The sequence below is a fragment of the Anabrus simplex genome, chromosome 12, assembly GCF_040414725.1.
Source record: "Anabrus simplex isolate iqAnaSimp1 chromosome 12, ASM4041472v1, whole genome shotgun sequence".
Lineage (NCBI taxonomy): Eukaryota > Metazoa > Arthropoda > Insecta > Orthoptera > Tettigoniidae > Anabrus > Anabrus simplex.
The window spans coordinates 71,764,349-71,788,101 of NC_090276.1; the positions used below are offsets into that span (position 1 = coordinate 71,764,349).

General features: G+C 40.9%; 1 protein-coding gene across 2 annotated transcripts; it reads left to right on the top strand.

The window, feature by feature from the left end:
• Positions 1 to 10,067: 10,067 nt before the first annotated feature.
• On the top strand, positions 10,068 to 22,535 carry LOC136884201 (vacuolar protein-sorting-associated protein 36). Of its 2 annotated transcripts, none has more exons than XM_067156248.2 (2): positions 10,068 to 10,217; positions 11,322 to 11,846. In XM_067156248.2, the coding sequence occupies exons 1-2, from the start codon at positions 10,101 to 10,103 to the stop codon at positions 11,733 to 11,735; spliced, it is 531 nt and encodes a 176-aa protein (XP_067012349.2). In that variant the 5' UTR covers positions 10,068 to 10,100; the 3' UTR covers positions 11,736 to 11,846. The 2 variants fall into 2 exon arrangements, with proteins under 2 accessions (XP_067012349.2, XP_068085954.1); XM_068229853.1 differs by lacking the exon at positions 11,322 to 11,846 and adding an exon at positions 22,020 to 22,535 and having other exon boundaries at positions 10,091 to 10,217.
• Positions 22,536 to 23,753: the final 1,218 nt, after the last annotated feature.

The following is a 23,753-nucleotide window of genomic DNA, read 5'->3' on the forward strand; positions in this document are numbered from 1 at the left end:
AATAAGGTAACCGGCGTAAGAAAATCGAGAATGATACAAGGCCCATGAAATCTGGGGGCAAGCTTGCCCGCGGGAACAAAATTTTTGACCATAACCTGGTCACCTACCTTCAAAGTGGTGGGTCTCCGTCCACGATCATACCTTTCCCTAACCTTTTCATGAGATACTTTAAGATTAGCTTTAGCCTTCTTCCAAAGATCTTTAATGTTGTCCGGATCTATTGTCTCGGGCAGAATGTCATTCAGAGACCAGAGGTTAGAGAGCGGCGTGTTGGGAACGAACTTAAACATCAAAGAAGCTGGAGTAAATTTGTGTGATTCATGAACCGCCGAATTCAAAGCAAAAGCTAACCAATGCAGGGACGTGTCCCACCTAGAATGATCTTCATGATGATAGGCAATAAGTGCGGACCTGAGATTACGGTTAACCCGTTCAGCCAGAGATGGTTGAGGGTAATAAGCAGAAGTAGTAACATGAGAGATTGATAAGTCAAAACAGAATTTACGAAATAAATTAGATGTAAAAGCCTTAGCATTATCAGATACAATGTATTGGCAAGGACCAAAAGAAGCAAAAATAGAATTTAGGCAAGTAATGGTTGACTGAGCGGTAGCCAGCTTAGTCGGAAATAACCAGGAAAATCTTGTAAAACCATCTACACACACAAAGATGAACTTGTTGGCATTACCCTTTGACTGGGGAAGGGTCCTACATAATCAATATACAGGCGTTCCATGGGGCGCGACGCTTGATGCGAAGACAAAAGGCCTACCTTGGTGGACATGGTGGGTTTACTGAGCAAACAAGATTTACAAACTTTTACAAGTTCCCGAATGTCACCGTCCATACCTTTCCAGATGAACCTTTCACGAATCTTTTCACGAGTTTTAAAGATACCCAGATGCCCTCCTAATGGGGTCTCATGATAATACTTGAAGATCATAGGTACCAGAACAGCTGGAACGACAACTTTCATCATCTTGTCATGCCTCGAAGGGCAACATAAAACACCATTCCTCAGAACATAAGGGACAACATGTTCCCCAGAAGAAAGGGTTTCCATTATCGGAGCCAGCGTCGGATCTTCACGTTGGTATTTCTCAATATCTCTAAAAAGCATGGGAGCATCTGTTAAGATGGCATTAACACCAGATAGTATGGACTCGGGAGGTGATGAACTGTCGGCCGGTTCCTGGGTCTCGACGTCGTTAGAAAACATACGGCTGAGTCCATCAGCCACAACATTTTCGGTACCTCTGATATGCCTGACATCGAATTGGAAGGCAGAAATACGGATGGCCCAACGGGCTATGCGACCAGTACGACGCGGTCTACCTAAGACCCAGCTTAAGGCTTGATTATCTGTCTCCAAGTCGAATTTAACATGTTCCAGGTAGAGACGGAACTTTTCTAAGGCAAATAAGACTGCCAACCCCTCAAGCTCATAGATAGAATACTTGGCTTCTTGAGCCGACAATGTCCTAGACGCGTAGGCGATGGGTCGCCTCCCTAGTTCAGTCTCTTGAAGAAGGACTGCAGCTACTGCTGACGACGACGCGTCCGTTTGGACGATGAATTTCTTCGAGAAATCAGGCATAGCAAGTACAGGGGCATTACAGAGAGCTAATTTAAGATCTTCGAAAGCGGCTTGTTGAGAAGGTCCCCACTCGAATTTGATGCCTTTCCTACGAAGAAGGTTTAAGGGCGCCGCTGTATTAGCAAAGTTAGGAATGAACTTTCTGAAGAAATTCACCATACCAATAAACCTGGCGATGCCTTTAATGTCCTTGGGAGGTTTAAAATCACGGATGGCCTGTGTTCTAGAATGATCGACTGCTACACCATCGGGTGACACAATATGCCCTAGGAATGACATTGAGGGCTTAGCAAAGGCAACCTTGGACAACTTAACAGTTAACCCAGCCTTACGAAGGCGATCGAGAACTTCTCGCAGATGATCTAGATGTTCTTCAAAAGTCTCTGAAAATACGACGACATCATCCAAATAGTGATATAAGTACTCAAATTTGATGTCGGAGAAGACCCTATCTAGTAGCCTAGTGAGTACAGCTGCTCCCGTGGGGAGCCCGAAAGGCACGCGGTTGTATTCGTATAAATTCCAGTCCGTGGCAAACGCTGTAAGGTGTTTAGACTCTTCGGCAAGGGGAATTTGATTATAGGCCTGATTCAAGTCCAAGATGGTGAAGAACTTGGCCTTACGAAACCATGAAAAGCAAGAATGATGGTCGGGAAGGGGCACAGATTGCAACACCACCTTCCGATTGAGAGCCCTGTAATCAATGACAGGCCTGAAGCCTCCTTGGGGTTTCGGGACTAGAAAAATAGGCGAAGAATACGCTGACTTAGAGGGCCTAATAATACCATCCTTCAACATCTGATCGATGATTTCTTTCAGCGCCTTCATTTTAGGTGGAGATAGCCTATACGGTGGAAAACGGACAGGAATCGAATCCGTGACCTCAATTTCTTATTCAATAAGGTCAGTTACACCAAGAGTATCAGAGAACACCTCGGGAAACGACTGACATAATTTACGAATACTATCAGCCTGCTCCTCAGGTAGATGTCTAAGGTCTAACAACATCTCATCCTGGGTAGGCGAAATAGATGAACATGACACAGAATTACACTTTAATAGTGGGATTTTATAACTAGAAGCAAATTTGAATGTGCACAACCTAGACTGGAGATCGAGCACAAGACCAGTGTGAGAAATAAAGTCCGCTCCCAGTATGATGGGGCAAGACAAGTGCTTAGCCACAAACAGTTTAATTTTCCATGTAAATTTGAAAATCCGAATTTTGACTAGTACGGAACCTAGAATTTCTAATGGAGATGAATTAGCCGAGACATATTGAATAGGAGATGAGACATAGTCAGGTAGTTTACAAACAGATTTCAATTTCGAGTACCATTCAGCCGAAATAATGGAACAAACACTGCCTGAATCTAATAGAGCCGTTATAGGCTCGTTATTTAACTCAATCTTAAGAAAAGGAACAGGTGCGGGGGTATCTGCCGCAATCCTAAGACATTCTTTATGGCATTCAAAAGATGAATTTGAAGGCTGATTGTTCTCTGCATTTACAACCTGTTTACTAGGGGCTGAGTCTCGGGAAGATGGATTAGTCGACTCAGCCGATGCCATTAGTCACTTTTTATTATTGGCATAGCTGGAATTTGCACCAGAAGTTGAGCAGGAGGGGGTGCTATTTGAGTTTGGGCAATTCTTGGCGATATGTGAGAAGGCCCCACACTTGAAACAGCCTTGTGATGACCCTGCTCCATTCCTTGTCCCACTTGACTTGATCAGAGGACACTTATTCCGCAGATGGTCAGGCGACCCGCAAGCATAACATTTACGGGGATTGACTGGTCGGCGAGGTGGAGGCCGAGTGTTACTAATGGAAGGCGGGGGTTCTTTCGCGACACGCAAAGAATCGGCGTATCTAACTCCTTCCGCTGAGACGGCCAATGCTTCAAGTTCCGAGAAAGTTTGCGGGCACGCCGCGAAACACAAATATGACCTATAGGATGGTGAAATACCTTCCACAATAGCTTGTACAATTTGATCCTCAGGGAAGTGAAGAGCAAACACCCTAGTATAAAACTTAATGTCCTGTATGAAATCAGCCAAGTTTTCATCCAAACGCTGTACACGATAATAGTACTTCTGAATAAGGGAGGACCTGGCCCTAGCCGGGATGAAGTTAGCTAGCAAATGGGCATGGAAATCCTCGATAGAAGATTGCTCGGCAATGGCTCTAACTATTTTGTCAGATAGAACACCAATAGCATAAGGATAGATAATTTGCAAAATTTGACATGGGGAAAGAGAAAACACAAGGGCATGATCCTGAAATTCCACTAGAAATCTTAAAAATGAAATTACGTCACTGGTGGTATTAACGGAAAACTTGGATATACCTCTGAGCAACATTGCCAATGGATGAGGCAAGCTGCTAAACCCGGGCGACATAGTAGGTAAAGGTTTCAATGGCAAGGAAGTTAATTCGGCCCGTACATGGTTCAATGTGTTACGGCGTTCGGACTCGTGGTCTGATGGGGCAGAGATAGTTTGAGCAGCAACGGTTACCCTATTGCCTTCTCCCTTAGTAGGTTCTTCCTCACTACTTACATTCACTATGGTGGGCTGATCAGATTTGGGAGGAACTTCCCCAGTTAACAATTGAGTGACTTTACTAGACAATTCAGAGATAGTTTCAAGGAGCGTATTAGCTTGCTTCCTCTGAACGTCATTCACCTTCAGAGACAACAGATCATTAACTCTATTTGAAAAGTGATATAATCTGCCTTGCACACGCTTAATTTGGTTAGGAGACGGATCATTTTCATCAAAAAAGCTGACTACAGATGCTAGCCCAGTAATATTCTCGACGATCGTGGAAAGAGAGTCATCAATTTCTTTCTCTCCCAAATTGGGGATGGAAATGGGCAAATCAAGGGACTCTCTAAGCTTGTTTGTGTCGATTGCAACCGTGCCTCCAGATTGAACGTTTCTGATAGTTAACTCATATATCAACTCCTCTTTGCGCAAATAGTTAAGGAGGAGAACATCGCGAGGGCCGGGCATGATGACAGAACAATTTTGGAAAACTCAAAAATGCCAGCAACTGAGAAAATGGTTAGAGTTCGGATCAAAACAATGTCTAGCCGTCAAAAGGGGCTAAATTGAGACCCATTCAACCACGCTCTGCTACCACTTGTTACGGAGATATCCGTGGTAGGTAGAGGTGAAAGAAGGTGCGGGTGTGAATGGGTTTCAAGCTACGAAATTAACGTGCAATGTAAAATTAATTTAAAATTTAACTAGGTTATATTTTCTTTTAAAAAACAAGAGATAACAATCATAACAGGTACAGAGTAGCAAAAATGTAGGTACAATATTACTGGATTCGGGCTCAGTGCCCTTACTTCATAACTCTTGGGCAATCAGCCCCGCCTTACTCCAAAAAATTTTTAGCCAAGGGGCAGAAAACCCCATTCATGCCCAGGAGCACTGGCTCCAAACATTACACATAAAGCCTGCACGAGGCATACAGAAACAAATTTCAAAGAGCGATCCGCTCTCAAAATTGTAAGCCTATCACAAGGCCACACCAAACTCTACCTTCAAGCTGTCCTCTAAGGACGTATTCACAGGGGTAAAATACCCAACCTACTGAGGTCTATTACATGAAAAGAAGGTTGATTACATGACCTCTAAAATAACAATTTGAGAGGAGGCGAACTTGCACTCCTAATACACTTTGTTTTTAAAACCTAATCTGGCTCTGGGCCACTAACGCAAGGGCTAATCCCATACTACAGAGGTGACTTAGAGAAGAACACTTTACATTACATAAACGAAGAATAGTTTGAGAAAATAAGTTCACCTCAAAACAATATGAGTGGGAACTCGAGAGGGTTAGCACTCTCTATCCCAATATGTAGTTTAGAAGATAGGATAGGTACCAGTAGTTTTTACATTTTAAAGGAAAGTTACATGGTGGAAGGCTTAGAACCCGCCCCGAGGATTAAACTGCCGACCTAGCAAGATAAGATGTAATTAAGAGGCCATTACCTGGTGTTGAACTGTAGGTGAAGAAAGAGGCGCTTTCCGCCCCCTGCTATGTACTTTACACACTGAAAGATGGTAGAGAAGTGGCCTGGAGACCCTAAAATCAGCAGTTTATATCCTCTCGCGGAAGATTCTAGGCGTTAGGGGAAAGAAAACACCCTCCCACAAAATCTTTATTGGTTCGGGAAAAGAAACCCCTACCCAGATGAAGAAGAAACACATTATTGGTGGAAAATTAATTAAGGAAATTCGGGGTTGGCTAGATCCAAAACAAGGGGAACAAGAGGGGTATACAGCCAACTTAAACAATGACAGAAAGAAATTTAACAAAGAACAAACACTTGAAATTAAAATTTTCTCCCAAAAAACAGTTCTTTCACTTCACACTAGGGTGCACTATTGTTGATCTTCGATAGTGTCCTCTAGAAGAGAAAGTTCACACTTCTTAACACAAGCAAAACAAAGGTACGTCGAAAATGACACAGTTCAAAAACTCAAAATTTTCCACGTGGTGACATCTTCTGAGAAAGTAGAGAATTAATAGAATAGACAAAGTTCAGATTTCCACCAGAAGAGGAATTTCAACTGGCGCAACTTTTAAATAACCGGAGTAGAGGTGTACCGCCCGGTACAATAATAATAATAATAATAATAATAATAATAATAATAATAATAATAATAATAATAATAATAATAATAATAATGTCGAAATATATGGGGTAGAAACAACAAATATGGAGGTAAAACATGGGAAGATTAAAAGGACAGAGAAGTTCAAAAAATTTGTACATTTTTCAGTTTAATTTGTATGTCTGCTTGATTATACACTGACTGACAGAGCAAATGCAACACCAAGAAGGAGTGGTCAGAACTTTATGCCAATTGTAGGGTAGACTGACGTCACTGAGGTATGCTCATGATGTGAAATGCGCCGCTGTGCTGCGCACGTAGCGAACGATAAATGGGACACGGCGTTGGCGAATGGCCCACTTCGTACCGTGATTTCTCAGCCGACACTCATTGTAGAACGTGTTGTCGTGTGCCACAGGACACGTGTATAGCTAAGAATGCCAGGCCGCCGTCAACGGAGGCATTTCCAGCAGACAGACGACTTTACGAGGGGTATGGTGATCGGGCTGAGAAGGGCAGGTTGGTCGCTTCGTCAAATCGCAGCCGATACCCATAGGGATGTGTCCACGGTGCAGCGCCTGTGGCGAAGATGGTTGGCGCAGGGACATGTGGCACGTGCGAGGGGTCCAGGCGCAGCCCGAGTGACATCAGCACGCGAGGATCGGCGCATCCGCCGCCAAGCGGTGGCAGCCTCGCACGCCACGTCAACCGCCATTCTTCAGCATGTGCAAGACACCCTGGCTGTTCCAATATCGACCAGAACAATTTCCCGTCGATTGGTTGAAGGAGGCCTGCACTCCCGGTGTCCGCTCAGAAGACTACCATTGACTCCACAGCATAGACGTGCACGCCTGGCATGGTGACGGGCTAGAGCGACTTGGATGAGGGAATGGCGGAACGTCGTGTTCTCCGATGAGTCACGCTTCTGTTCTGTCAGTGATAGTCACCGCAGACGAGTGTGGCGTCGGCGTGGAGAAAGGTCAAATCCGGCAGTAACTGTGGAGCGCCCTACCGCTAGACAACGCGGCATCATGGTTTGGGGCGCTATTGCGTATGATTCCACGTCACCTCTAGTGCGTATTCAAGGCACGTTAAATGCCCACCGCTACGGGCAGCATGTGCTGCGGCCGGTGGCACTCCCGTACCTTCAGGGGCTGCCCAATGCTCTGTTTCAGCAGGATAATGCCCGCCCACACACTGCTCGCATCTCCCAACAGGCTCTACGAGGTGTACAGATGCTTCCGTGGCCAGCGTACTCTCCGGATCTCTCACCAATCGAACACGTGTGGGATCTCATTGGACGCCGTTTGCAAACTCTGCCCCAGCCTCGTACGGACGACCAACGATCAGATGTTGAAGGATGGTATTATTAGGCCCTCTAAGTCAGCGTATTCTTCGCCTATTTTTCTAGTCCCGAAACCCCAAGGAGGCTTCAGGCCTGTCATTGATTACAGGGCTCTCAATCGGAAGGTGGTGTTGCAATCTGTGCCCCTTCCCGACCTTCATTCTTGCTTTTCATGGTTTCGTAAGGCCAAGTTCTTCACCATCTTGGACTTGAATCAGGCCTATAATCAAATTCCCCTTGCCGAAGAGTCTAAACACCTTACAGCGTTTGCCACGGACTGGAATTTATGGAGTTTCAATGATAACTGTGTCACAATGTTAACAGCTGAGATTCAGACTGGCAACTGATGACTGCAAGGTCAAGAACTATGCGCGCGCCTCCCATACTACTGTACAGCTTCCGTAGCGCAGAGTACAAAAACCGTCCGTTCCGTCTGGGATTATATGAGAGACGCTGTACACGCATAATCATAAGGAGACATCTGTAAAATCTATATTTACAGTCCCATTTATGTGATTATCTCCGTGACAGCCGGCATCCGTAAGCTCCAATTAATTCGTTAACTGGTAAACGAAGACGCACTCTTCTCAAAAATCGTCGCAATTAAAAAGAAATTACAATCGTATAGGAAATTCACCCCCTAAATCTTACATATATGCTCAGATAATTAGCAAGACTAACAGTAGCCCGTTATATAGGTTTATATCGGATAAAATATGCTCAATTTCGTTGAGTATTTTCTCCATCATATCGACACAAACGAAATATAATCAAGTAGACATACAAATTAAACTGAAAAATGTTCAAGTTTTTTGAACTCCTCTGTCCTTTTAATCTTCCCATTTTTTACCTCCATATTACTCTCAATTTGTTCTTTGTAACCCACATATTTCGGCATTATTATTATTATTTCAATAGCTTATAGTTACGAAAAGTAAGACGTTGTTTGCCCGACAATCACAAGGGCTACCTTAACAATGTTATACTTCCTTAACACACTTCTTCGTCTTCTTTTCCTCTTAACAATTCCCAATTGTATGACGACAACATTACGTCACGATTAGGCTCAGTTTTCCGCCCAGATGTTTTATCTGGTGCTAGCCTCACCTGGAGAACCATATCTACTACCACATTTTACTGTAAGCGTTGATATCGTGGTGTGCGCTTTGTAATTGAAGGTAAGGTAAGGGTGTATTCTGCCAGAAGGCAGGTCCGAACCTCCACAGAGGTGTGCGTGAGCCTCCGTTCCTCCATTCCCTTACCCCCACCATCATCGCATGACAACAAATCCTAATCTTGACCACGCCCTATGTTGCTTAACTTCGGAGATCTCACGGGATCCGGTATTTCAACACGAATACAGCTGTTGCCTTGTAATTGAAGGTAAATGCAAGATCTAAGGGAACAATTTGTAACATACAAAAAAAAAATCATGATTTTGTTTCATTAAATTATTATGTTGTACGAACTTTAGATGAATTATTTCCAACCTGCTTGATTACTCAGTAACCAGTTTCCTTTTACCTTTCCTCTTTTATAAGGACGCCTACCATATTAAAGGGAGCGGGAAAGCCCTATATTGAAAATGACAATTTCACAGAAAAGATATCCCTATATCTCAGGAAGTATTAAGGTTAATGTTTTGAACATTTTTACCGCTTTCCCGAGATACTGAACTAGAATTGAGTGAATTGAGTGAATAGCTGTACATTTATTACTTGTTCTAATTTTAGCAGAAAAAGTCATTAAAATTGCTATAAATTAAGAACCAATCACGAGAAATACTTTATTCTATATCGGTAACTGCATTAAGGCATAAAAAAACTCTCTGAAAAATGATCTTAGCTTGTATTATTCATGAGATAATGGGAAAAACAGGTAAAAAAGGCTTTCTTCCGAAAGTGAGTTCAAAGTAAGACGCAATGATCACTCACACATTTACTCATGTCACCACCTGATCCATAGTCAGAATTATCTGAGTGTTTTGTTATGACAGTAGCGAAAACTTCTTCACACATAATTCTACGACAGATTAGTGAAACCCAGAGCCGTCTATATCAAACAGTTACAGAAATAGGTAACTTCAAAGAGAGCATGCCCGAAGTTGAAAAATTTATCACTTGTGCCCTATAACCTACCGTATAATTACTGTTTTATATGTTTACAAGTTGTGTATCATAATAAATTATATACCATTTCATTCAACAGAGCCAAAATAACTTTATGAGATAACATTTGGTAAAAAAATATCATTTAAAATTTCCTTTCCCGTTTGCTTTCCCGCTCCCCTTAACTGGATTTCCGACTCACTGTAACGTCCTCAGGTCTCCAAAAATAATATCGCATACTTAATTTTAGGTCTGATGTACAGAATTTTGAAAATGTATCTCGCTGGTATCTAACATTCATTCGATATTTCATACAATCGAGGAGTGAAGTGGAAAATTTCCAATACTTGCTGCATTTACAAATATAGCAGGTGACAATCTTGTTCTTCAGTGCACAAACCATTTGTTTAGACAAATGTTTCACAGGTGTTCTGACAAGTGCATTTCCTCAACTCGTGCCCGCTATTTGAGACTATATAATACGCCAACTTCCACAGGAGAATTAACCAGAACAACCATGAGATCCATCACGGTAAGAACAACAACCTTTAATTAAAATTATTTCTGTACTCCGTTCAAATTCGGATAGGTCAGACAATTACAGAAGGTGTAATAGTGCAAGAGGGATTTCTGTAAAGTGAACTAAAAGTATAATAATTTTTTTTTTTTTTGCTAGGGGCTTTACGTCGCACCGACACAGATAGGTCTTATGGCGACGATATAATAATTTAATTAATGCGCTGTCTAGTATAACATTAATTTGTATATTAATACCATAATGTATTGAAGGCAAATTATCTCCTAACTGTCCGCTGAAAGTACAGTCAAACGCGTCGCATCCTCTAGCTGCACTCCCACTGACAAGTTTCATATAGTGTTCATATAAAACACTGAATCAATTTTCTATACAACTAATAAAATAGAATTAAATAGTACCGTTATATTACTATAGATTAGGTAGTTCACATATGTTTTATTAACAGCTCAGAATAAATAACTAGTTATACTGACATTTACCATACGTTTCTACCCAAATTACTATTCATTGCCAATGGCTTGGTAAAGGATCCAAATTGTCAGTGGTAATTACTGCGGAGGTAACGGCGGCCCATCTACTGGAAGACGAATGGAATTAATTTAATTTGCTCTAAGTAGTAGCCTACATTTCTTTTATAGAATCGAATTCATTTAATAAATACGACCACCGTCGTACATGGCCGGAACTTCTATCGGTGCTGTACGAAAATATAAGCGGAAAGGCATCAAAAATATATTGTCAGTGTTCTTAAAAGGAACTATCATTCCTATATGTATCACTAGAATAATGAAGTGAGGAAATGTTGATTTCAAGGAAAGGAAAGACAATACTGAACTCTGTTGTAAGAGTGTTCACGATAAATGTTACATTTCTTTTCATGTTTAAGCCACATCTAAATCAAATAACAATTACATCTCAAACGGAGACCATTTTCTATTCGCTTCGTTTAATGTTCAACGTCGAGAAAACAAGTTCAAATATATTTCATGAATTGGGAAAGAAACGAATAACATTTTTCGGGTTTTTGGCAATGTCCCTACCTGGGGCGTTGAACATAAAAAAATTCTAGTCTACGTGAAATTTTTGCCCCTTTTCCAGATTTTTTGCCTGTTGTCAGCAGTCTGTGCCGTTGCCCTTGGGCAGGGATTCTTCTTCAACCCACTTGCACCCCAACAACAACAACAACAAGGACAAAGACAACAGGGAGACTGGCTACAACAGCTGTTCAACCCATTTGGAAATCGACAGCAACAGCAACAGCAACAGCAGCCTCAACCATGGTCTTTCCTGTTTCCCCAAAATAACAACCGAAACCAGCAACAACAACGTGGCCAACAACAACAGCAACAGCAGCCTCCACAGCAACAGCAGCAGCAGCAGCAGCAACAGCAGCAACAGCAACAGCAACCTCCACAGCAGCAGCAGCAACAACCATCTGACAACAACAATGTCAACAACCAAAATGACCAAGCACCTGCTGATAACTCCCAGAATAACACCCCTGCACAGTAGATAACTGAAAGGTGTTCAATTAAAATGAAATTGTTCGATCGTCTCTATCAATGTTAACGCTAATGTTGGATGAGAATCTTAAATGAAATGAATCGAGAGTTATAAACATAATCTGTCATTTATTTTAATTCCCAACAGGATCATTCGTATCACATGACACCCTTCTCCCACCCCCAAATAATTCTGGATATAAATATGAGGAAGGTAATGCCAATTACAAAATATAAGTTCACCTACTTCAATGGGTCCTCAGATGTTCGCTGAGATATTTCTTTAAATTTGAAATTAGATTTAGTAATTTGCGATGATTCCGCCTTTCCTTAGAAAACTACATGAATCAAAACTGGTGCACTGCCTTTAGAGAGTCACCATTATGGATCTCGGATAAGTTAGAATGCAAACTTTCTCAGCCGAGTAACAAATATAGTTTATATACAGAACAGTTATGCAATGAAATTTGCATGAACATTTTTGGGGGGGGGGGGGGCAGTATATCAGAACCCCTGGAATTTATGTTAAACTTGTTACATTATAGAAGATCGGGTAGGTCGATACTTCCTCTTTTCGCCAATTACATTAAGGATAAAATCAGCTGATGATACTTTTTCTATCATGATGTAAATTCTTGAGCTCATACTCAAGTGGTTCATCCATGTTAGGCACACTCCCAGTAGAATTCAGCTGTATCCACCCACTAAATTCTGCCAATATCAGGAGATAAATCTATTCCACCGAGGACAAGAGCTCTATCCGTCACACAGTGGATGTGTGGGTGAATCATGATGAAATACCTATTAAAAGTTCAGAGTAGTGAACTGCCACAAAATGGGCGAAACGTTATTTACATTTTGTGCCCTAAGTCACTGTTATTTAAAGTTTACGATACTTCACAACGAAGAAAAATTCCATATTTATTTCCTAAGATGTCTTCAGTTCACATATTGTGAGTGACTACGAGAAAGCTGAATTATAACTGGAATCCGAATTAATAGAAAGGAGCATAGTACTCGCTAGAAAAAAATGACCTGCAACAAATATTATGAATAACACAAATCAGAATCTGTAATGTGCCAGGAACTAAGGGTAATGGATATGGTGATGTATGATGCTGCCTGAGTATTTTCTTATGTTCTGTAATGTACAGTTATAAATATCTAACCGATTTATGAGTACTTGGTTACATTGCCCTGCAACAAGCCTGTTACAGGTCATCTGTTTGGACGGATGTTTTAGTGTTTACTGAGGTAAGGGATGCCCCGTTCGTAGATGTTCTTTCCAGCGTCAATCTCACTGACTTGTTTTTCGTCTGTCTCAAAACAGTCATTTTGACCGACCTCTACGACTCAATGCAACTAACCACGGATTAGAGATCCAGGTCAGACTTACGCTGGTACACCATGCATTCATTTATTTTATTTATTTATTTATTTATTTATTTATTTATTTATTTATTTATTTATTTATTTATTTATTTATTTATGACTTTAGCAGTGGAGAAGTTAGGGCTCGTGGCTTTCTCTTACACTTAACTACGTAAATGACAATATAATACATCAATAAAATAAATGTACTATCATGTCCATCTTTGAATAAATTACAATAAATTATCTTTTAGCGGATAACGGGTTCTGAAAAAACGCACAAAAATGCAAAATACGGCATTTATAATTTGCGCAAGATGCCGCACTAATTATTGTTTCCCCTGCTTCTATGATCAATATCATCCTAGTTAGTGCAGTAATTCGGCGCGCGAACAGCAGGGTGGAATACGTTTTATAAAATACTGGGAATAAAAGTATTAAATTCTCAAACAGCTCCTGTACGATTGTTTTAAGAAACCTTTACCTGCTAAAAAATAAACATTATTGAAGACACCTTCATTTGTGAGAGATGTGAAATATTTGAAAAATATCGTACATCGGCGGGATTCGATCCAGCGTTCCCGCGCTTATGTAGCGGAGTACTTGCCGCTGTGCCACGCGCTCGTTGTCTTTATAGCCAACACAGCTTGCGCATAACCGCACTGTAATTGTTCATTAATTAATTTCTCGGAAACGGCTGATAATTGCGCCTTACTACTTGCACCTATTACACGCCTGGTCATGCCCTGTACGAGTGCCAAAGGTGGACCGAATCAGTCACCCATGAGCCATAGCCTCGCCATGTCGATCTCCAGATTATCTGTAGATAATTTCTGGAAATTCATGGAAAGCCTTATTGATATCCAGTAGTGCTGCAAGTCCATTAATCGTTATTAATTTTTCACCTTTTGAGATGGTCAGCGGTTAAAAATGGAACATAGTGTGTTGCAAACCACAATAAATTATTAGAAGAACAAGTAGTGCTTCCTAGCAACGGGAACTGACACACTGTTAGAAGCGTGACAGAGAAATTGATCATATACTTGTTTATTTATCCACAAGTCATAATATTTTGCTGCATATTATCCTAATGAAAATTTTGGATCATTACAGGACAAAGAAAAGTAAAACATACCCTACAATAAGTGTTAAAAATAAAAAATTCCTCCACACGTAAGTGAAGAAATGCCTATATTTTGTGGGAAAAGTGTCGTAATATTCGACTGTTTTCTTGGTGCAGCTTTCTCACGTAGGCGACGGAGAAACAGAATGTCCATAGATGATACACCTTGCTCCTCCATGTAACAGAGCCATCATTCAAGGTCCTGTAGTTTTTCAATGTGAGTCATCGCTTTCACTCTTCCATCTGTTTTGTCTTCTGATTCAACTTCATTTTTATCTTCGTAATCTTTCGCTAGTGCATTTCACTATCTAAGGTTCACAGTTTTCATCCTGCGCCACCATTCTCCGGCATCACCTCCTGTAACATCTCCGCAACTTGAATTTTCTTTAACAACCCTATTTGGTAATTTTCTTCTCTGTTTTCTTGAAATTCGTTTCCTGGTTGGTCCAGCAAATTTCTCCAGGAATATATGCTCGATTTCACTCCATGATCCAGATACCCTCCCCACTAAGTAAAAAAATGATTTTGTTTAATTAATCTATCATGTTTACGTGTCCGACTCGTTGGCTGAATGGTCAGTGTACTGGCCTTCGGTTCAGAGGGTCCCGGGTTCGATTTCCGGCCAGGTCGGGGATTTTAATCACTTCTGATTAATTCTTCTGGCTCGGGGACTGGGTGTATATGTCCGTCCCAACACTCTCCTCATCATATTCAGACAACACACTACACTACCAACCACCACAGAAACACGCAATAGTGCTTACATCCCTCCATAGAGGGTTGGTGTCAGGAAGGGCATCCGGCCGTAAAACAGGGCCAAATGAACATATGTGCGACGCAGTTCGCACCTGCGACCCCACAGGTGTGGGAAAAAGCGGCAGGAAAAGAAGAAAGAAGAAGAATCTATCATGTTTACGTCTACATCTCTTATTCAATGCTTCCAAAATATCACTGGTTGACACACCAAAGACACGTTAGGAAGAAGAAACATGGCTCTTATATCATGAGCAGCGAACTTCATTCAGTGATCAAAATTAAAGAAAAATCGATGTCGTTAAGTTGTCGAACTATATGACATGTCGAGTTACCGGGAGTCGAATTATCGGAATGCCACTATATATGTAAAGCAGAATGTCTGTCCGTCCGACTGTTCCTTATAGAAATCCATACCGTTCCACCAATCTGCCCCAAATTATGTATACTTACATTTAAGGACTCTGTGGGTAACCCGCCTAAAAGAAATTGTAAAATCCTCCAACATTGCCTAAATTTGGCCCTTTTACACATTAATATTAACATAGGCCAATATAGGAAAAATATTGAATTTGTCGTACAAGGTCGAGGTGAAACTCTTTTTGCGCCTCAAGGCGCGAAGAACGAAACTCTGTACGTTCCTACGGGCTCGAAAACCATATTTTAAGACCCTAAAACAGATTGTTATGGAGATTTTGGCACCACATAACCGCCGCTCTAAGAATCGGACGAAGAAATGACAGGCCGTAACCATGGAAACGTCAGCTCAAACATTCTACAGTAGAATACAAACGTGGTGTTCTAAGTAGGCACGTGCGTAAATGTAGGCTAGGCCAGGAGATATCCTACTAAACATATGACTGTCTGAAGAAAGGTATTCTGTGGGTAAGCCACCCCTAGGGGCGAAATGAATATAACCGTAAATAATGTCGAATGCATAGTTTTCGCGCTTGCTGAGATGAACAGTGACACTCCGCCTGTCGTTTAAATCCATGTTCAGTGCCCATCGGCAAGGGAGATGAGAACGGTTGAAACCAGTCAATAATGGCCGAAATAATGGATGTATGTGTGAATGCTTCACCATAGCTGTTAACTAACTTCGTACATATATGTCTTTCTATATGGAAGAAAGATACTGTGGGGTTGAGAGCCCCATAACATCCCCCTGGGTGGGATACAAAGGGTGCGATATTCCAGATGTCATTTAAGTCCAACTTTAGCCCTATCGGATCGGGCGGGGATGAGGGGATGACAAGAGGTGAAAAAGAATATGTCCAAAATGACCGAGATTACGGATGAATGCGTGTATGTTCCAGCAAAGCTCTCAACCAGACTTGGTGCACATATGGCTTACTATCTGGTGGAGGTAAGACACCCCTAGCACCTCTGGGAGAGGGGTGAAATGTAAAGAAATTTCCTAAAAGGACCGGTAACTGTGACAGTTATATTCCAGGCCCAGTAAGAATGGAGGGTGAGGAGGGGTGAAAAGTAAACGTCCAAAATGACCGAGGTTTTGGATGTATGTTTCAGTATACCTCTTACCCAAACTCTGTACAGGTGACATATCTGCAAGATAACCCCTAGCATCCCTTGCGGTGGGTTGAGGAGGTGTTGACATATAAAAATACTCGAAAATGAACGATATTAGTCTCGACCCCGTAGTTTTCTGCGAATGTAACAACGCAACTTAAACTAACCTTTGATAGAATCCTCTCAAAACGCAGTCAATAATCATCGGCAATGAAACAAATGTAAAAATCTTTAAACAATCTGATGCTTATTCTGTAACACTGAACAATATCATGAAATGGTGTATGGCTTTCAGTGCCGCGAGTGTCCGAGGAAAAGTTCGGCTCGCCAGGTCTTTTGATGTGACTCCCATAGGCGACTTGCGCGTCGTGATGAGTATGAAATAATGTTGAAGATGACACATACGCCCAGCCCGCGTGGCACCGAAATTAACCAATGACGGTTAAAACTCCCGACTGTGCCGGGGATCGAACCCAAGTTCCCTGTGATCAAGTGAGAGTCGCTAACCACTTAGCCATGCAGGCGGACAACAATATTTTTATTACATATTTTAAATCAGTTATGAATTAAAGAACGGCTATAAGCAAAACAAGAAATTGGTCCCATAATGTGACAAATGTATGCAAAACGATACATCGAATCTTGTTTCTCCTGAAACAATTCAAGGATGTATTTTCTCATCCGTGAAATAAAGCTCATTAAGTCCTTCATGTTTTAATTTCTCGATTACTGCGATAACTAGCTGTATTACTCGGTGTTGCCCGGACACTTGTTCGAATGTTCATTTTAGGCACTTTAATTACTGTTAATAATGCGTTAAGCGAAATTTTGTAGATTTCTTTATTGTGACAATGGAAGATATTTCAAGAGTTATTTTGTATTGTTAGAGTTATTTTGTATTGTTAGAGTTATTTTATGTGTTTATTTTCAAGTTGAATTGCAGTTCATTTTGCATGTCATTAATTAAACTAATCTAGGTCAGTCTGGACATATTCTTCATCACCACTTCCCACCATGCCTGTGTCCGCCTCCGTAGTGCAACGGTTAATGTTATTAGCTGCTGTCCTCGGGGGGCCGGGTTCGATTCCCGGTACTGCCGGGAATTTAAAGCTGCGTTTACACTAGCGAAAGTCCCTCACGAAAGTCGCTCGGGTGAAACTTACTCGCTTCGAATGAAATTTCGCACAACCCAAAACAGAGCGCAATTCAGAGCGAAAAATAGCGCGAGTGGGGCGAGCCGCCTTCGACAAGCCTGAACGCTTCTGTTCTTGTTTCGCAGCCAACATGGAAACTTGTTTTGTCCCTCCAACCGCTGCAGTCGCGTTTCCCATTATACCAATGCCATATTTTATCAAGAAAGGGAAGAAGAAAAATCGGCGCCCTCGACAATGGTGGAGCAAACAATTATTCCTTGGAAGAAGCCAATATGGAAACAGCCTTATGAGAGAAATGGTACAGGAACCCATTGATGATACAATTAAAAACTTCGTCCGCACGAGTACCCAAGATTTTGAACAACTCGTTTCACTGATCAGTCAAAAAGTTGAAAAACAGGACACAACATTCAGAGAAGCAGTACCCGTAACAGTGAGAGAAAGGTTGGCTATCACACTGCGTTTCTTGGCAACTGGTGATTCGTACACAAGTTTGCGGTATTTATTTAAAATATCGAAGTGCACAATATCAAAAATCGTCCCAGAAGTTTGTAAAACACTTCAGGATTATGTGAAGCTAAGAATAATAATTAATCGCATTTAAAACAGTAAATCACACTCGGTATTATGTATGTATTTAAAAAAAGTAAAATGCCAATAATTAAAAATCACATAATATTAATTCAATTTAGAAATACATTTCGTATCCCAACCGCACACATTTAAAAATAGCGTTGGATATATTTGTTAATTGTTGTGGAACAATACAAAAAAATGGGTGAAAATATAAAATCAAGATAAAATAATGGAAGAAAAAATAAATCACAAACCAGGTAAAATTAGTCGCAAACGCAACAGCCCCTCTAAATATGACGAATCCAAATGTTCACGGCTTGTGCCTTCTGAATGAGGTGTTGTCTGCCCACCAGTGGAAGTTCTTCACAATGACCCAAGAATGCTTCAAAATAGGTACCGGTAGATTAAAAAAAAAGTAATGAAATGACACAACTTTGCATTATAAACCAATAGTAATAGTTTATCTGATCCAGTGACTCTGCTCTTATTTTCTTACGATCTTTCACTTCGATATGATCCCAGTAGCGCTTTCATCTTCGCTTTCACTGTAGAGATAGGAAAGTTTAGTTGAGAACTAATTTCCTTCCACGCATCTTCTCTTTTATTGCGATTGAAATAGTTTTTGTTTTTCGGATTCCACATAAAATATCTATTTTTGTAGAGCTCGATGAGTTGCAAGCACTGTTATTTCGCGAAGAAATTGCGCCTAGCGTAAACGCAGCTTAAGAATGGTAGGAGGGCTGGTATGTGGTTGAGATGGTACATGCAAAGAGATGCGCCACCTCGGGATGAGGACACGAGTTTACTTACCATGCCTGTGCACCTGAACTTATAGTTAAACGGCATCCACAGTGTCACAACACATCTCAGCGACCTCGAATCCTATGGATTCAACACTATTTTCGATTATTTTTATATGCCATCTCATCCTCACCTCCACCCTTAGAGTAAGCTTTCCCCCTTCTTGGCCGTGCTTACATTTACGCACTTGCCTACTTGTCACACCGCCCCGGTATTCTACTGTAGAATTCTTGAGATGACGTTGCCATGGTTACGGCTGTTCCTTTTTCCATCTGATTCCTAGAGCGTAGTGTGTTGTAATTATCTCCACAATGCTTGGTTTCAGGCACTGAAAACAAGGTTCTCGAGGCCCGTAGGACCTTACCGAGTTTTTTCTTCGCGTCGGAGGGCTTAAAATGATCTTTGTCTCGTCATTATTCGATAAATTCGATATTTCACCTATATTAATGTGCCAAAGGGCCTACATCTAGCGAATGAAGAGGGCTGTTAAAATTTCTTGTGGATGGGGTTACTCGCAGGGTTCCAAAACTTAAGTATACAGAATTTCGTTCAGAAAGGTGGAACAATATTGATTTATATCTGGATTAATAATAATAATAATAATAATAATAATAATGAAATGTCGTATGGATTTTAGTGCCGGGATATCCCAGGACGGGTTCGGCTCGCCAGATGCAGGTCTTCCTATTTGACACCCGTAGGCGACCTGCGCGTCGTGATGAGGATGAAATTATGATGAATACAACACATACCCCCAAGCCCCCGTGCCATTGGAGTCAACCAATTACGGTTAAAATCCCCGACCCGGCCGGGAATCGAACCCGGGACACTCTGAACCGAAGGCCAGTACGCTGACCGTTCAGCCAACGAGTCGGACATAATAATAATCATAATCATAATAAATGTTTTACGTCGCACGAACTACTCATACGGTTTTCGGAGACGCCGAGGTGCCAGAATTCACTCCCGCAGGAGTTCTTTTACGTGGCAGTATATCTACTGACACGAGACTGCCGTATTTCAGCACCTTCGAATACCACCGGACTGAGCCACGATTTAGCCTTCCAAGTTGGAGTCAGAAGGCGAGTGCGTCAACCGTTTGAGTCACTCAGCCCGGTTGTATAAAGATCTGACGCTCAGACATATATTCTGCTTTATAAATATAGAAGATGAACAATGCACGTGATTGCAGCGTGCCTAAAATTGGTGCATCACATACACATACGTCTCTCAGGACAGTTCTCTGCTTCCTATAGACAGTTGTCTTTGTTAAGTCAGAATGAGAGATGTAGGCTACATGCAATTATCACGTGATTTCAGAAGACATTCCAACTTGCCAGTTCTGCAGGTTTCGCCACCTTAGTTGTCTGCACATGTTCAGTACCCAGTCAGGCTACAACCAAAATACACAACAGACCGTTCAAGGACACAGCCACGAACAGGTGGAATGAACTCTCCAATTACACCGACAATCTTATTTTCAATGCACTGTTTAGACAAATGTTTGACAGGTGTTCTGACAAGTACATTTCCCCATCTAGAGCCCACTTTTGGAGACTATATAATACGCCAGCCTCCACAGCACAATCAACCACAACTACAACCACAATGAAGGCTATCACGGTAAGAACAACAATTATTTATTTAAGTACTAGCAAAGTCAGTTAGGTCAGGCAATGCCAGAAGTTGTAATACTGAAAGAGGGATCACGGTAAGGTGAAGTAAGGGTGTAGTAATATGAGAAAAGTTCTATGAAGTGTTTTATGATGTACCAATAACTAAGCAATCAGTCACCACTCATCTGCATTTAGAACAGTCGCTCAGTTTTCTTAAATAATTGAAAAGAATTCTAAATTGTATTGAACATCTCCCTTGGTAAATCATTCCTACCCCTAACATTTTCCCCAATTTGTCCCCTTGAATTCTACCTTTATCTTCATATTGTGATCTTTCCTACTTTTAAAAACACCACTCAAACTTACTCGTCTACCAATGTCATCCCACGATATCTCTCCACTCACAGCTGGAAACATACAACTTAGTCGAGCAGCTCGTCTCCTTTCTCACAATTCTTCTTAGACAATACTTTTCATCATTTTTGTAACGCTACACTTTTGTCGGAAATTACCCGCAACAAATCAAGCTGCATTTCTTTGAATTTTTCCCAGTTCTTAAATCCAGTAATCCTGATGAGGGCCACATACATTGCACCCATACTCTGGAAACATGAACTTGTATATTGCCACCACACTGTTTAGCGGCAAAATATAGCTCAACACTCTCCTGAAAGTGCAGTCAATTAGTATTATTATTTTGGTGGTTCACCCAAATTGTATTAACTCCTGAAATTGAATAACTAGTTCTACTGAACATTATCATATTAATCTGCCCTAATTACAAATTAATGCCAGTGACTTGGTTAAGGACCAGATTGTCAGAGGTCATTACTTCGGAGGTAACCACATACCATGTAATGGAAGACAAATGGAATGAATTTCTCGGGGCATTAGCCTGCTTTCCATTCATAGATTCGAATTTATTTGGTATCACATCCACCGTCGTATAATATGGGAACTACCTTCAAACAGGTTATGTACGACAAAATAGACGGAAAGCCACCGAAACTACACGGTCAGTGTCCTTAAAAGGAAATATCATTCGTATATCTAGCGCTACTATATTGTAGTAAGAAAACGTTTATTCCAGTAAAAGGAAAGACAATACTGAACTCAGTAGCAAAAGTGTTAACGAGCATATCATAAACTTCATTTAATTTTCAATTCGCATCTAAATCAAACAACAATTTCATCTTAAACGGAGATCATTTCCTCTTCTGTTAGTTTAGGGTTCATTGTCCAGAATAATAGTTGAAATGTACATATTGAGAAAGAATCGAATTCTATTTGCAGGTTATGGCAATATCAAAAGCTGGGGCGTTGAAAATTCAAAAATGTTAGTCTACGTGAAATGTTTGCTCCTTTTTCAGATATTTTTCCTGCTGTCAGCAGTCTGTGCCGTTGCCCTTGGGCAGGGATTGTTCTTCAACCCATTTGCACCCCAACAAGGACAACAGCAAGGACAAAGGCAACAAGGAGACTGGCTTCAACAGATTTTCAACCCATTTGGAAATCGACAGCAGCAGCAACAGCAGCCTCAACCATGGTCTTTCCTGTTTCCCCAAAATAACAACCGCTACCAGCAACAACAAGGTGGCCAACAACAACAACAACAACAACAACAACAGCAACAGCAGCCTTCTCAGCAACAGCAACAGCAGCAACAGCAACCTCCACAGCAGCAGCAACAACAACCATCTGACAACAACAATGTCAACAACCAGAATGACCAAGCACCTGCTGATAACTCCCAGAACAACACACCTGCACAGTAGATAACTGAACGGTGTCCCATTAATATGGAATTGTTCGATTATCTCTATCAATGTTAACTCTAATGTTGGATGATAACCTTAAATGAAATGAATCCAAAGTTATAAACATAATCTGTTATTTATTTTATTTCCCAACAGGATCATTCCTATCACATGGAACCCTCCCCCCCCCCAAATATTCTGGATATAAATATGAGGAAGTTAACAGCAATCACAAAATATAAATTTACCTACTTCAATGGGTCCTAAGATGTGATGCAGAGATATTTCTTTAAATTTGAAATTATATTTAATAAATTGCGATAATTCCGTTATTTCATTAGAATAAATCATGAATCAAAGCAAGTAACTTTTTGAACACTGCCTTTATAAAGTCACCATTATAGAGGCCGGATAGGTCAGAATGCAAACTTTCTTAGGTGAGTAACGTATATGGTTTATATACAGGACAGTTATGCAATGAGATTTGCATAAATATTAGGGGTATAGTATATGAGAACCCCTGGAAATTATGCTATTCTTGTTACATTATAGAAGAGCGGGTAGGTCGACATTTCCTACTAACCGAATTAGTTTGCAGTCTAACCCATTACTGCATAAAATTTCCGGAGCTTATTCATCGATATAGAGATATTTACTGTTCAAATTTGTTTATCCAGAATTTCTATTTTCACCAATCACATTAAAGAAAAAAATCAGCTTATGATACTCGTTCTATCATGATGTAAATACTTGAGCTCGCACTGAAGGGGTTCATCTATGTTAGGCACACCCCCAGTGAAACTGAGCTGTATCTACCAGGCTTAGTAGCCCACCTCTCTGTCCTAACATTCTGCCAATATCAAGAGTCAAATCTAGTCCACTGAGGACAAGAGTTCTAACCGTTACACTATGGATGTGGGTGGGGTTTAATCATGATGAAATACCTATTAGAAATTCAGAGTAGTGAACTCCGACAAAATGGGTGAAACGTTATTTAATTTTTGCGCCCTAAGTCATTATTATTTCAAATTTACAATACCTCACAATGAAGAAAAATTCCATATTTATTTCCTAAGATGTCTTCAGTTCACATATTGTGAGCGACCACAGGAAAGCTGAATTATAATTGGAATCCGAATTAATAGAAAGGAGCATACTACGCGCTAGAATAAAATGACCTGCAATAATATTGTGAATAACACAAATTATAATCTGAAATGTGCCAAGATCTAAGGGTAATGGAAATGGTGATGTAAAATGCTGCCTGAGTTTTTGCTAATGTTCTGTCATGTACAGTGATAAATATCTGACCAATTCAGGAGTATTTGGTTACATTGCCCCTGCAAC

Excerpts from the sequence above, each read along its gene's own strand:
- LOC136884201 (XM_067156248.2), top strand. The coding sequence starts at position 10,101 with ATGTTTCACAGGTGTTCTGACAAGTGCATTTCCTCAACTCGTGCCCGC. Across the intron at positions 10,218-11,321 it reads CAACCATGAGATCCATCACG|ATTTTTTGCCTGTTGTCAGC; the intron begins GTAAGAACAACA and ends CCCCTTTTCCAG.